The sequence below is a fragment of the Aplidium turbinatum genome, chromosome 1 (assembly GCF_918807975.1).
Source record: "Aplidium turbinatum chromosome 1, kaAplTurb1.1, whole genome shotgun sequence".
Taxonomy (NCBI): domain Eukaryota; kingdom Metazoa; phylum Chordata; class Ascidiacea; order Aplousobranchia; family Polyclinidae; genus Aplidium; species Aplidium turbinatum.
This window is the reverse complement of record NC_137472.1, coordinates 14,838,739-14,853,444: the sequence shown is the minus strand read 5'-3', so window position 1 is coordinate 14,853,444 and position 14,706 is coordinate 14,838,739. Positions and strand designations below refer to the sequence as shown.

The window sequence follows — 14,706 nt, the reverse complement described above, 5'->3', positions numbered from 1 at the left end:
TAAATAAACACCAGACACACAAAAAAAACAAAATCAAAGAAAATAGTCAAGTTCGAATCAAACAGAAACAAATCTAATAAAAAGGTGAAATTTGGAGATATCTGAGAACTGATTTCCTACAACAACAAAAATAAATATAAAATAACCAATGACTTAGACTTCTGTACAATCTAATTCAATCCGAAAAATTCAATATTTGTAATTTTGTTGTCAATGACTTGACCATGGGGGCTACCGGTCAGCGTATTTATAATCTGCAGGTCGCTGCAACAACTGCGTGATATTGTGAGCGTCTTTCTCGAAACTTTCTGGTATGAAGTAAATTAAACGAGCGCTTCAGACTGGCATGATGGTTCGGTCTCGGGGGTTTGGAAGGTGATAAATTTGATGACGTGGGTTCGATTCCCACCGCTGTCATTACTTTTTTTTCTTTAATTACTAAAAGAAGTTCAAAGCAAGAATTAATTCTCTGTGTGAGTGCTAGAAGGGTCACAAGGACTACAGTCAGCTGGTTCGTTGGGAAAATTGTCCTATCTTTAAGGTGTTTACCGGTCAAAAAACTTAATCTGCCGCAGAGACCTGCAGATTACAAATACGCCACCGGTCAAAATTGAAAAAGAAACATATTATGTTAATTACCACTGTAAAATCTCGATTGAACAAAGCATTCCATTTTCATCTTTGCAAATATCAGAAAGTTGATGATATCCTGCAGCGTTGACGACACCCTCGAAGTGACTTGAATATTTTGCAGCGCTTTTAGTTGCTTCACACACGCGAGGTGGAAATTTGTCACGTTGAAGAATGATGTAAGGTTAAGGAAGTATGGTAGGAATCTCAGTACCGCTAGCCCAAGGGATAAAACCTATATGAAAGGAGGTAAAAGCATAATCTCGCGATAGTCAGCGCTTTTCAAGTTTTGTTGAGTTTGATTTATTTAGTTTATTACGAAGAAGAATGAGGATAAGAAATACAAATAGCAACATCCTTAGTTACTAAGGGCATACACATTCTACTTGCTTATGCCACATAATAAACTAGGATGGCTAGGTCCTTTTCTTTCAACAACTGCGTACACCCAATTAATCACACCGTGGGTAGAGGAGAGCGGTGTTGTGCAATCACCAGCTTAGCTGGCATCCCTTGCGCCATCCCACAAACCAGCAAACTACCAGAGTCCAGACAACATAAGTGATACCTCTTTTTCATCAATATCTTTTCCAGGTTGATTGCACTGTATAGAGCTACTTGCTTGGCAATAAACAGTCCAGTTATCATTGCAGAGGCAACCGAGCAAAAGTAACACAAGACCGTTGTTTAGTTGGTAACTTTTGTTTTGGATCTGGACAAACACAAAAGAAAATAAGTCTCATGCAAAAGTCATGACATGAGCTAATTGAGCTAGTATACGTATGTATACTGAATATAACACATCAACATAATATATAAAACAATATGGCCTATTATTAATTATATACAGTAGAATTCGGCTATAGCGACATTTTGCTAAAGTGACACTTTTTCGAAAGTCCCTTCAAGCGTCACTACAGTAGAACCGGCCGTTCTACTGTACAAAAATAAATAAAATAAAACGTTAATAATTCTTGCACTAACTTACAACAAGCAACGTGCCATTTATTGATTTTGTTGCAACTTTTTACCTTTTGTTTAGAAACGAGTGTATTGCAACAAACAAAATTCATTTTATAAAAGCTTACAAAGTTTCATTGTAACAGTATGCAGTATAAGTAAAAAAATAGTGCAAGTATTCAACGACTTAAGTACGTGATTACAGAATGTGAATACTTTTTTACTCACCTCACATACATTATCTTTCCATATTCGGTAACAAAAGGCCTCCTTCAGGACTGGATAACTTTCTATAATCTTCAATAAATAAACTAGGCGGTGATAGTCAATAGCTGCGCCTCCAAGTGAAGATAATGCATCGGACAGTACATCTATAACCTATGGACAGATAGAGCGTTGCAGACAATTTTCAGAAATGAAAAATGTTTACTGTTTATTCAGCCGTTATAGCTATTTCCACGTCAAAATTATGGAGGTGAAAAACCAACAGCCTTAAAATAAAACGTGACGCATTCTCAAAAACAAAATAGAACAGATTTGAAGGGTTTACAAATCACATAATTTAATATCACGGACAAATATGTGATCTGTGCATGCGAACAATTCAGTAGCTTCACAACCAAAAAAAAGAATTATGTTATCACAACAGTATCCAACTTACAATTTTGACCGAAGGATCAAAATCTTTTTCAATAGTCAGATCAACCACTGCAGCAGCTGATTCGGAACCATCTGCATCACAAACAGAAAATTTTGTTCGACTTTGAACAACATTCGCTGCGATCAACGTGCGCACCATTAATCAATATATGGGCCATTAGCAACTCAAGAAAAGTTATGAGTTCGAATCTCTGACCGAAGGGTTGTTAAATCATTTAACTTTGTTATTGAAAAAGTAAATGTTAAAAGTACGAAGTTCTTGACATTTGTTACACTATTTCGATAAGTACTGATTGTGAACCTACCGATGTTCGTTGAGTTTGGTAGCAACTGGTGAAAACATCTGTTCAGAGGTTGACCCATTTTGCACAAATCTATCAAAATAAAAGACTCCTGAAGAAATCTCTAACCATATAATAATTAAAAAATGGCTACAACTCTTATAGTTGAAAGTCTGTTCGAAGAAAGACTTTACAAGTTGGCCATTGAATTGCTGAACATTGAACAAGACAATGTTTAATTACCTTCTGGATTACGTAATGCTTGTATCATTGAAAAGGCCCAGTATTCTGAGGAGACTACGTCAGTGCAAGCAAGCCTTTCAGTTGAGAGTGATAACTTGGTGTCAGAGTTAGATCAATTACTTGCAACTGAATGTAATTAATTACACATTTTCATGTAATTAAAAATTTTTGTTGTTGATACGATCACCGAATGTGTAAGAGAAGATTTATTGATGGAGATATTGTACGCCGATAATTTGGTTTTGTTGAGTGACACAATGGAAGATCAGAAAGAGAAATTTGAGAAGAGGAAGGAGTCACTTCAATGTAAAGGTATGCGTGTCAACATCAAAAAGACAAAGGTGGTGGTAATAAGTGGAACGGAAGGGGAAATCACAGTGAGCAAAGTCGACTCTCGCGGTGTGTGTGGAAGAAGAGTGATGGCATATTCTGTTTCGCGTACAAAACGCAAGAACTGGATACATGTAAGATGTGCAAAGATGAAGAGAGTGACATGTATATCCGGAGATCGGTTTGAATGCCAAAGATGTAAGAAGATTGAGAAAAGAATGGTTGATCCTGTTGAAAAGCTGAATGACAAAGTTGAATCAGTGAATGCCTTTTGTTATCTAGCTAGGAGATAGGTTAAATGTCAGTGGTGGCTGTGAAACGGCAGTGACTGCAAGAGTATTATTTGGTTGGGTGAAATTCAAGAGTGTCGAGAGTTGTTATGTGGTAGAAGATTTTTGTTGAAAATGAGTGGAAGAATTTATACTAGCTACGTGAGATCTGCAATGCTATACAAAAGTGATACATGGTGCTTGCGGGAAAACGAACTAACGATTTTAAGAAGAACGGAAAGAGCGATGGTGAGGGCAATGTGTGGTGTGAAGCTGATGGACAAAAGGAATACCGAGGAACTTATGAACTTGCTTGGGTTGAATGGGAATGTTGATAAGTTGGCGAAGGCGAAAGGAGTGAGGTGGTATGGGCATGTTTTGAGAAAGGATGAAGATGATGTTTTGAGAAGAGCGCTGGAGTTGCTAGTGGGCAGTCGTAGGAAACAAGGAAGACCCAAGAAAACGTGAAAAAGGCAAGTCGAGGAGGAAAGCAGCAAGGTGGACTTGACAAGAGAGGACGCTTTAGAAAGACAAATCGATGTGGAGGCACGGTGTGAAGGCAATTGCGTCACGTGGAAGTGAATCCGGCCACCTTCGGTAACGGGGACATCACCGGATTAAAACTGCCTTACCACTACTGTTGTTGTGTCATTGTAATTTCAAAAATCTTGGTCCAAATTACAATTAATTTCAAAAATTTTGGGTCTAAATTACAATTACATTTGGTAAGTTGCTCATAATATCGGTACTTTTGTTGATCAGCGCAACCTAATCTTTATCAAATGCAGTCCTACTTGTCTTTGATAAAATCAAACTGCAAAAAAATCATTGATGAACATAAATATTGAAGCGTTTAATTTTTGTGATTGAAATGTGTAATTAGTTACATTCGGAAGCAACTGTAATTTAAAAATTCCAGAACAATGTAATTAAAAATTTGATGGTGTAATATTGTAATGCAATTGAATTGAAAACTATTTGATTGATCTAACTCTGGTGTCACAGTGACAAAAACTACAATTGTACAAAGCAATTTCTATTTACCGGTTTCGTTTGATGTGGGTTTGTTGCTTGGAGAAAAGTATCTGATAATTTCTGCTTTCAATTGATCACTTGAAGCATCTGTGTCGTCAAAGTCGCTTTCCAAGTCGATAACCCCTGAAGGAAGGTACAAAGCAGAAGTGTTGGAAAGAATAAGTTAAGCAAAACAAGATGTTCTTTTCGTACAAGGTCTTTTACATTATTTGTTCTTAACGGAATTTCTCAAACTTAAATGTATTCGTCAGCCAGTCAAGTAAATACTTTAATTCTCGTGTCCAGAATTTGATTCCACTTTATACATTTTTAACTCGTTTTAATTAAATGTATATATTATATAGACAATTTTATCACGTCAAAATCTTTGCAAAAACAATACTCGTCCACATCGCTTCACAGCGCAACTCGTTTCGTTATCCAACAGAAACCACATACCTTACAATTACTAATAGCGTATCTTATTATATTAATAATGGCTAAACTGTAAATTAAAAACTAGTTATCTATTTCAATTGACATGTTAAAAAAATTGTCATAAAATTTAATTTCATTGAGTATTTTTTTTTTGGCGAAGTTAAGTTTGGCCTGTTCTGAAGCTTACAAACCGGGTCTAATACGCAGTGAAAGCAAGAAACGTATGCCTGAACATAAAACCAACGTTCCAGGGAAGTATTTACCTTCGTATAGCTTCAAGCTTTCTTCGTCGCATTTTCTTTTATAATCGTCGTAAACGTTTTTAGGGATTCTTCCAATCCTTTAGATTTAAAAAAAAAACACATAATCACAGACCACAAAACAACAAACAGAAACTTCAGCAAGTCGTATTCACAAAGACCACAAAAGTAACAACAAACAGAAACTTCAGCAAGTCGTATTCACAAAGACCACAAAAGTAACAACAAACAGAAACTTCAGCAAGTCGTATTCACAAACAAAGACCACAAAAGTAACAACAAACAGAAACTTCAGCAAGTCGTATTCACAAAGACCACAAAAGTAACAACAAACAGAAACTTCAGCAAGTCGTATTCACAAAGACCACAAAAGTAACAACAAACAGAAACTTCAGCAAGTCGTATTCACAAACAAAGACCACAAAAGTAACAACAAACAGAAACTTCAGCAAGTCGTATTCACAAAGACCACAAAAGTAACAACAAACAGAAACTTCAGCAAGTCGTATTCACAAAGACCACAAAGAGCTACCAACCGCTCACTCCAAAAAGCGTAAGTTGGAACACTTGAAACACCAAGCAATCAATTTCAACCTTTTACTTAGGTAGACCAATTTTAAAATTTGGCTGGCCTATTTGACGGTCACTATTATTATTCCTCTTTAGCGTCATTACAATTAGTAGAAGAAGGCAAAATAGTTTCGGTTGAATCTATCCCTGTCCTGGCCCAGCATCGAACCCTTGTCTTTGCTATGAAGGAAAAATTGCCACACAGTTATTTATTACATTTCCAGTCAGTTGAAAAAAAGAAAGACCACGTACTTGCACAAGGCAGCTATAAGATTCATTTTGTCATCTGCGATATCGGGAAGCTGCATTAAACAATAAGTTGAAGTTTGGATGTAGACCAGAAGGCATAGTTTGCATTGGGGTCATAGAATATGGAAACAAAATGTGACAAAACACAAACACTTTGTGATGAAACAGTTTATATACAAAAATCCACAATCAATAGACTAAAAATTGATATGTCAATTTTTGTTTTACAGTTTTTTTGGGTTTTGAAACTTAAGTGAATTTTTGTCGTTTGACCTGCAAACGAAGCTGCTTAGAGACGTGGAGCAGTTTGTCGCTCCTTTCGGACAGCCTGGACGCCTTAGAACGTCTGAGAGAAGCCGTGAAAGATGAACAAATGTATTTTGCAACATCTTTCAGTCAGACTGTTAGAAACGGTCTGTAAGAATGAGAAATCAGGCCGAACAGTATAGCCATGGTCACAAAAAACTCACTTGCCGCTTGGCAGTGGCAACATTTTCATTTTTTAATTATAAAGCTCAAATAAATCTTAAATATAAAGCTCAAATAAATCTCAAAATTACAAAACCAAATAAACATGCGTAAAAGTTGTTTCAAGTTATTCCAACAGCTTAAAATGAAATAACTAGAAAGTATACAAAAACCAAGTATAAAACCAGGCTTCTATACGCTACCGCAGCAAATACACCGTATCTCCTATTCATCGCAAAATAGCAAAAGGTTAAAAGAACAAATTAGGGTACTCCATAATATACTAAGCAAAGCCCACTGATTAGCAAGAAATACACTTAGTAACTAATTGCGATAAATAACTATTACTTGAATAAAATATAACAGTCATATAAGTATTCAAATTACTATGATATTCAGACACAATACACTTACTAGTCTAACTTGGAGCAAAACAGGGAGAAACTTCTCCTTGAAATAAGACTTTCGAAATAAACTAAAAAGAAAATAACCATAGTTATCACATCACACTTGACAATCAACAAAAATTAGTGTTCTATAACTGTAACTTGACTTTAAGTGATTTAGCAAATTCATTACACAAAGCAGTAGGCAGGAAAGACTATTGCTGTTAGCCGGGTGCGGCCCAAGGGTCATAGTTTGGTGAACGCCTGTTTACATAAATCGAACTGGTAAAAAATAATTTTACATTTTGAAAATGACAATTTTTAAACTTTTATTTTTCATACGGAACTCAAAATGCAGAAACTAAACTAATGCTTTCAAAAACTACACTGTTGTTATCAGAGCCATGAATGCACAGCATTTGGCTTGATTTGCACAGATAACAACAGTGGATTTTATCTGTTTTGTTTGAAGCTAATAACATAAAATAACATCACACAAATAAAAAACGAAAAATATAACCTAAGAGAAAAGACTTAAATACCTCATTTCCATCAAAGTGGATGGGATTCTTCCACATTTTCCAAATACAGCAGCTGCTTCCTCTACCTGAACAATTACACAGTAGTTTTAGAGAACTGTGAAAGCTAATCTGTCAAAATTTTGCTGTCACCAAACTCAATATTGTATGAAAAAGTTAAATTAATTAACTAATAACGTAAATGATGGTAGAAATAAAATGATCTTAAATATAATCTAACACATCAAAGGCAAAGAGCAATGTGAAAGTTTGAGCTCATCGTTACAAAAACTTTTGTAAGTCTGACAATAAACTGATGGGTATGTTTGACAATAAACTGAAGAGTGATAAACTGATGGGTATGTTTACTGATAAACTAATGGGTATGTTTACTGACAGACTGATGGGTATGTTTACTGATTAACTAATGGGTATGTTAGAAATGAAAAAGCTTATATACACCAACTTGCAAGGGCAAATGAAGCAAGATGGGAGGACATGTACTAAGTAGGAAAGAAGAATTTTTTTCGAAAGCATTAATTTTAAAGATAGATGGGAGAAGCAAAAACGAGGACAACCAAAAAAAACATTGAAAGAACAGATTAAGATTGAAGCAAAAAAAGTCGGACTGAAGGAAGAAGATGCGATGGATACAATGAGATGAACAATCGGAGTGAAGACAATCGTTGCAACAAAAGAATCGGTCACCCCCGCTAATTGGGACAAAACCGAGTTTAGATGATGATGGAGGGCATTGCAGATGAATGATTTCTAAAGGTGTCATCTTCAACACTAACAAAAATTTTTATCCAGAATAATGTGTTTTCATTAAAAGCCTCCAAAACATAGTATCACAATGTTGAAAAAATTAAAACCGTTACTTTTCTAGCCTTTCTGACAAGTGAAACTAAAAACTTGTAATGTTTGAAACCTACTTCTTGAGCAATGACACATCGTTCTGCTTCATCGTCACGTGATGGTTTGAGATCATCGATGCGTGTCTTAGCTAAAGCGACGTATTCCCGCGACAATTCTCTTAGGTTGCTGTTGGGTGCATGAGGAGGCTTGGAAACATGCACCTGCATAAAAAAATAGTAGAAAAATTAAAATTAGGAAGATGAAAAAAACATTCGGCACATCTTAACACTACAGTATTTTTAGTACAAATATGTCGCATGATAAGCAATCCTGTGCTTGGTGTGAAAAACTGCAACAGTATGGCTAGCCAAAGATGCTCGATGAAACCTATTACGTCATCATCGTCTCGATGAAACATATTACGTCATGATGAAGTCATCCTATTAAGTCATCAGCGATGTGTGGATTATTAGATAAATCACTGCGAAGTTGAACCAGAATTACTGATAGCTCAACTGTTTTACGCCGATTCCAACTCCACAATGGAAATGGAATTGGAGCAAAAATGCCCTATTTGTAATTACATATAAATAAATAATTGTGTTTTAGTTTGGAAGGTAAAAAGCACTTCTGTGGTTGCAATTTTGCACTGTTATTATTACTCATCGTCTTCCTATGAGCCTTTGTGGTCGTGGGTCTATCTCTTAAACGACTCATGTTGGAGACGTTGCATTATTATCATCATTTTTTCGTATAGCCGAGTGGTCATAGCCAAAGTTCGATGTTCGAAAGGGCGCCGGTTCGACACCGATTAAGCGCATGCGGCTGTGTCTTTGGCAAGATACTTAAAGGTGGAAATGAAGACTTGCTTCCTTGCCTTTTCGTCCACTTCTAAATCTTCAACCACCAGGCGTAAGACTGGATACAAAACAAAAGCCATTATCCTCCGATTTTTCAAGAACGTCATCACTCATCAGGCACGCCAAAATCAAGCGCAGATGTACAAATGTAAAAGTTATGCAGTAGCGCAACCCATTTTTTCGCTTTTCAAGACCGGCACTACGCAGAGGAATACGAAGTACAGTATTTAGAAACAGAAGATAAATCGTACTCTGATATGTTGGAGTGGTTCAAACGGAACAACACTGGTTAGAAACTTGATAAAGAAACGGAAACTTCGGGAAGAAGTAATCAGGCAGTTTGTGCCACTCCCAAAGTATTTCTGAAATGTGAAAAATAAAAACATTTGTAAAAAAAATTGGCAACACTGCAACTTAATCTCAAGGATTGAGCTCACAAACTTGAAATAAATATCCAGTTATAAATACAGCTAACAATGTGTACAGAAAATGAAAGTAAATAGTAAACAAAATTAATAGGTATTATATTTGTTTCTAAAAATCGACATAAAAAATTGTTTCACTATAAAGTAAAAACAACCATTTATAGAACAATCGCTTTTTTCGATGGCAAAATAGGAACGGCCATAAACTCTGTCAAAACAAATCAAGAAATCATATGTTTGAAAGTAGTGCAGTATTACATGTAGGACTGTAGGTACATCTTGTCGAATGGCCTACGTCCCTACAATTCTTATGACATCACTCAAAATAATAATACGGTAAACACGATAGCACCTGAAACCATGCAGAATAAGACATGAAAAGGTGGCCCCCTTCATACGAGCATTGTCGAGCAATGATCAGGCCGGATACTAAGTTGTCCGTGCTGTTTGTCTCCAAGCCTTTTTTAAGTTCTTCTGCTATGAAGCCTAATGAACAAACAATCTAATATCACCATCATAGGCATATTTATGAAGAGTTTGACCGCAAAAGTAGACTCCGTAGTTTAAGATGAACTTTTTTATCCACAACATCCCGAACATTCAGTCGTAAAATTATGCTGTTTAAGCTAGGCGGTGTAATTAATGTAGTTAAAAAAATCGAGTTTGGGTAGAGAGTTTACTTTGTTGAACCATAGACAAACAAAACAATGTAACCTTCATTATGTTAAACCAGCTAAGTATAAAAAGATGAAATGATGATGGTTTGCGTTTCATTAAAGTTGAATATAAAATATGTACCTTCTAAAAGCAAAGCAGCATCTTTGAAAGTGGAAAGCAAAGCAGAAACAAAATTCAACAGTGATTTCCAGTTAACCTGAAACCAATAAAAAGTGAAGCTCACCAAATCAGTCCACAATAGAATAAATATCTCTCATCTGGACCACCTGCTTTGCTACCTACGTCAGTTAATTCTGCAACAAACAGACGCAAGCAAAAGATTCTTTCCAAAAATATCACAAATTTCTCGTGTCTGCTTCCTTTTTTCTAATTCTATTGGAAGCAGGCTTCGTGAAAATCATGCAATCATTGGAAAATAATACATAAGTAATTAGTGTTTCTCGGCAATCGAGTTTACCAAAAATTGACAGCAGTAGACACGTGTTTCGACCATGAGGGTGGGCTCATCAGTATCGCACCACTAATTCATGCCACATAGTTTTAAACTGCTGCTTTTGTCAGTCAATTGAATCCTTACCATTATGGTCAAGGAAATAGAAATTTACTTGACTTCAAGGTAAAAAATCGCTGCATTGAATGAGTTAGAAATGGTAAGAATGTATGAGTAAATGCAATATATTTCAAATCACACCAAACTTAGATATTTGCTGTCTAACTTTAAATTTTAACATTTCACTACTGTATTTGTAAGACCGTTTGATATAAAAATCATGCGAAGGAAACAAACCAAAACGGACATACTTGTCCTTTCAAAAAAGCTTTCTTTATGATCGATATGCCGTCATCAAGGTCACAAATCAAGAAAATCTAAAACAACAGATAAATCATTGTTCCAGCTATGTTCTAGCTCAAGACTCGAGCTAGCGTGCCTTGTAAAAAAACAAAAATTGAAAGTGGGTGATGTTGTGTGTTCTAGGAAACGCCATCGTTATGAGTCTTTTACGATTTTTTCCAAACGTTTGTTATGTAAGCTTTCTATTTAGCAGTACCTAGCAAATGGAATAAAGCTCTAACAGCACTTCCCACTATCAACCCTGGTCACAATGCCACTATCGCTGGTTCGAATAATAGTTGTAAGCGAACAGGATTAGGCTAAAAATGAAAATAAATAAATAAAAATTTCTTACACATCAAATGTCTCAAGTTAATTGCTTTTCAATAAAACTCGCCTGTTCATAAGCTTTCACCAAATGCGTTGACATGTTGCATGATGTCCATCTATTCTGCTGAACGATAGCCTCCGAAACTGTAATGAACATAACTACCTGTCAATAAGACCAAGGGCCATTAAACCTACAACTGAAAAATGACTCTAAAGTTAGGACGACAAAATGCAAATTTTTGTGAAAAGAAATAGAGAGCAAATAAAATCTCATACCAACTGTTTTGAACGTAGAGTTCATGATAATTAGCGTTCTTATCAATCAAAAATGTAGGCTTGGTATTAAGTTTTTAGTACGGTACCTACCTTTCAGCAAGGGGTTGTGAGTAATGTATGAAACAAGCTGATGTACGTAGCATAACTTTAGTGTTTCTTTGCTGCACGCTTCACCAGTTTGTATAAAAGCAAAGATGCTGTTTGAAAAATGAACATCTGTAACTGTGCTAACAATACTTCAAAAATTAAAAAATTAACAAGAATAACATCACAAAAATTTTGAACCAAATTTAAAGACCTTTCCAATTTCATTTAGTTTTCAGCAGAAATGTGTTAGAAAAGTTAGTAATTTATGAAATCAAAAACAACTATTCTCCTTACAAAATCTGTTAGATAAAACTACACCAAAAAAGATTTTTAAAATGTACAATATGTTATTGTAGTGCATATGAGGAAGGAATGAAGTGGTAAAGGAAGGAATGAAGTGGAAGGCCATGATGATGAGTTCTGCCATGGCATCGAAACAGTGACAGACTTCTGTTATCTGGGTGATCGGATAAATGGAAGTGGTGGATGTGAAGCAGCGGTGACAACAAGGGCAAGATTGGGCTGGGCAAAGTTCAGGGAATGTGGGGAAATGTTGTATGGCAGAAAATTTTCACTAAGGATGAAAGGAAAAGTATATCGGAGCTGTGTGCGGCCTGCAATGCTATATGGTAGCGAGACATGGGTATTGAGAGAGAGTGAACTGGCAATCCTGAGAAGAACGGAAAGGTCAATGGTGAGAGCAATGTGTGGGGTGAAAATGAGAAAGGAAAAAAGGACTGAAGAATTGTTGGATATGCTTGAGATGAGAGAGACCATAGACCAAATGGCAAGGGCAAATGGAGTAAGATGGTATGGACATGTGGTAAGGAGGGAGGAAGGAAGTTTTCTTAGAAAGGCACTAGATCTAAAAGTGGATGGGAAGAGGAAACGCGGTCGTCCAAGAAGAACGTTGAAACAACAAGTGAAGGATGAATTTAAAAAAGTCGGACTGAAGGAGGAAGATGCAAGGGACAGGGTGAAATGGAGAAAAGATATTAAAACAATTGCTGCGCGGAAACAATCGGCCACCCCCACTAGTGGGGAACAAACCGACGATGGATTATGATAATGATATGAATCCACCTTAAGAAGATTAAAACCAAAGGCAGAAATCAGAGCATACAGTGATGTGCTGCCAAATACAAATAATTAAACCTCTTAAACACGTCATACCTGCTGTATTGTGCAGCTCTATTTGCTTTATTGGCAGGGTCACTCATTTTAATCAGTACATCTGTAAAAACATAATAACAAAACAAAATTTATGACAATTCAAAGCATAGTTTTCAAATCACAATTTGATTGCAGATGATCACTTTTAAATTTTGTTGAAAATGAAAAAGGTGTCATGCTTTAAAAAAGTAAAAGTCCATTCTTTGTAGTAAAATATAAAAACATAGGAATTATAAATACTTACATCTGAACACAAACTGGAGAATGTATTGACATACCTAAAATAAAGTTCAATAGTTATAAAATATTGATAACTGATGGAATGTAAATAAACTTTTAACGAATACATTACGAATGAATTTTGCAAATAACACAAAAATCATGCGTACGTTGAAAACATTCGACTTTAAAAAATAAATTCAAGTGGTAGTAGTCCAGTTTTAATCCGGTGATGTCCTCGTTCTTGAGCTGTGTCGAACTGGGGTCCTTTCAAGCGTCACTGTACGGCATTGCGCCAATTAAATGTGACAAGAATAAAACCACTCTGACAGTTCACACTCTGGAAAAGCCAGCTGAAACAAAAGTTGTCATATGGGTGGAAGGTTGCGTCAGGCAGTGCCACAAACAACTCTCTCCCACCAAAGAGAAGACTACAAAAAATGAGTCAATTTTTTTACTTCTTTCATAAATCAATCAAAAAGATTTTTACTGATAACTAAGCTGTCGGAGCGTTTTCTACAATGCATTGCAATTTCCCTTTATCTCGTTTATTGGCGTGCTTGTATATTAATTAGTGTTACTTGATACTACTTTATATTTATCTATACTTTATGCCATCTTTTCACAACAGCACATGTTAATGACAAAATCTAACTGTTTGAATTTTTTTGCAGCAAGCTCACATTACTTACAATTACATAAACAATTAGTACCGCAATTGATTTATCGTTTGTCAAACAACAACAAAAAAGCACAAAAGTTCAAACAATTACCTTAATCATGGCTTTATCTTTATTACCATCAGGGTTATATCCAGAATTGACTAAGCACGAAAGCAAGTCTGAAATGAAAAGTAACCACATTTTATCCATTCATGACGCAAAGTGACTTTTACAATCGATTACAATTGCTATGTAATAGTTTGTTTTGATTTATGGTACGTCAAAGGCGAAATGCTTTTTGTATTCTATCTGTCTTGCAAATTTGTTAGCCACTACCGCCCTATTTTTATTAAAAGTTGTGCAATGAGTAAAAGCCTTTTTGACCTGGGTAACCTAGGTAGCCTTGCACACAACTTTAATTCAATAATCAATAACATAGTTTTCTAAACCTAACTTAAATTATGGATGCAACTTTTATTTTGTTTTGTCTTGATTTCCATTCAATAATCAAGGTTCGGCCAACTATCAAGTTGTTGAGGGAAGTGTTTGTTATGATGTCAACCCTAAACACATTGTCAGATCTAAACACACAATCTTAAATATAACAGCGGATTTAAAAAAACTCTTTTAGTTGACTTTTTTATATTTCTTAAGAAAACCACCTGCAGCTTGTTTGATAGCTTCTTCACTTTGAGAAACGAGACAAGATTGCAATCCATAAACGAATTCTTTCAAAATCTGGTTTTTATTTATATTCCTGCAGAAGAACGCAGGAGAAAGGATTGGCAAAGTTTTCTATTTGCACCAGTGCATTGAAATGCTGAGTTAAACTCTAAATTTGTTTTTTAATGCCCTGATTTAGGGTCCCAAATGCTATATTGTCACATTGAACTGTGTTGTCTATCAATATCAGAAGTATTTAATCTCTACAACACAACACACTACAATATCAGAAGCTATTATTTCATGAAACATTTGCTTCTACCTAATAGACCATTTCAAGACCTTTTCAAAAATTTATAACTTGTTG

The 14,706-nt window shown here is 35.5% G+C and overlaps 1 protein-coding gene across 1 annotated transcript in view; it reads right to left on the bottom strand.

Annotated features, from left to right (window-relative positions):
- LOC145781089 (uncharacterized) overlaps positions 1 to 14,706 on the bottom strand; it is a 32,913-nt gene that overhangs the window by 15,619 nt on the left and 2,588 nt on the right. The window contains exons 6-26 of the mRNA XM_082592873.1: positions 14,339 to 14,433; positions 13,788 to 13,855; positions 13,040 to 13,073; positions 12,796 to 12,856; positions 11,626 to 11,732; positions 11,327 to 11,403; positions 10,899 to 10,964; positions 10,218 to 10,293; positions 9,772 to 9,905; positions 9,246 to 9,356; positions 8,212 to 8,355; positions 7,301 to 7,365; positions 6,787 to 6,847; positions 5,908 to 5,957; positions 5,089 to 5,165; positions 4,418 to 4,531; positions 2,556 to 2,624; positions 2,252 to 2,322; positions 1,819 to 1,968; positions 1,199 to 1,342; positions 640 to 865 (exon numbers count right to left, since the gene is read on the bottom strand). Of these exons, the coding sequence (XP_082448999.1) occupies positions 640 to 865; positions 1,199 to 1,342; positions 1,819 to 1,968; positions 2,252 to 2,322; positions 2,556 to 2,624; positions 4,418 to 4,531; positions 5,089 to 5,165; positions 5,908 to 5,957; positions 6,787 to 6,847; positions 7,301 to 7,365; positions 8,212 to 8,355; positions 9,246 to 9,356; positions 9,772 to 9,905; positions 10,218 to 10,293; positions 10,899 to 10,964; positions 11,327 to 11,403; positions 11,626 to 11,732; positions 12,796 to 12,856; positions 13,040 to 13,073; positions 13,788 to 13,855; positions 14,339 to 14,433 (2,000 nt within the window). The remainder of the gene's footprint in view (positions 1 to 639; positions 866 to 1,198; positions 1,343 to 1,818; positions 1,969 to 2,251; positions 2,323 to 2,555; positions 2,625 to 4,417; positions 4,532 to 5,088; positions 5,166 to 5,907; positions 5,958 to 6,786; positions 6,848 to 7,300; positions 7,366 to 8,211; positions 8,356 to 9,245; positions 9,357 to 9,771; positions 9,906 to 10,217; positions 10,294 to 10,898; positions 10,965 to 11,326; positions 11,404 to 11,625; positions 11,733 to 12,795; positions 12,857 to 13,039; positions 13,074 to 13,787; positions 13,856 to 14,338; positions 14,434 to 14,706) is intronic.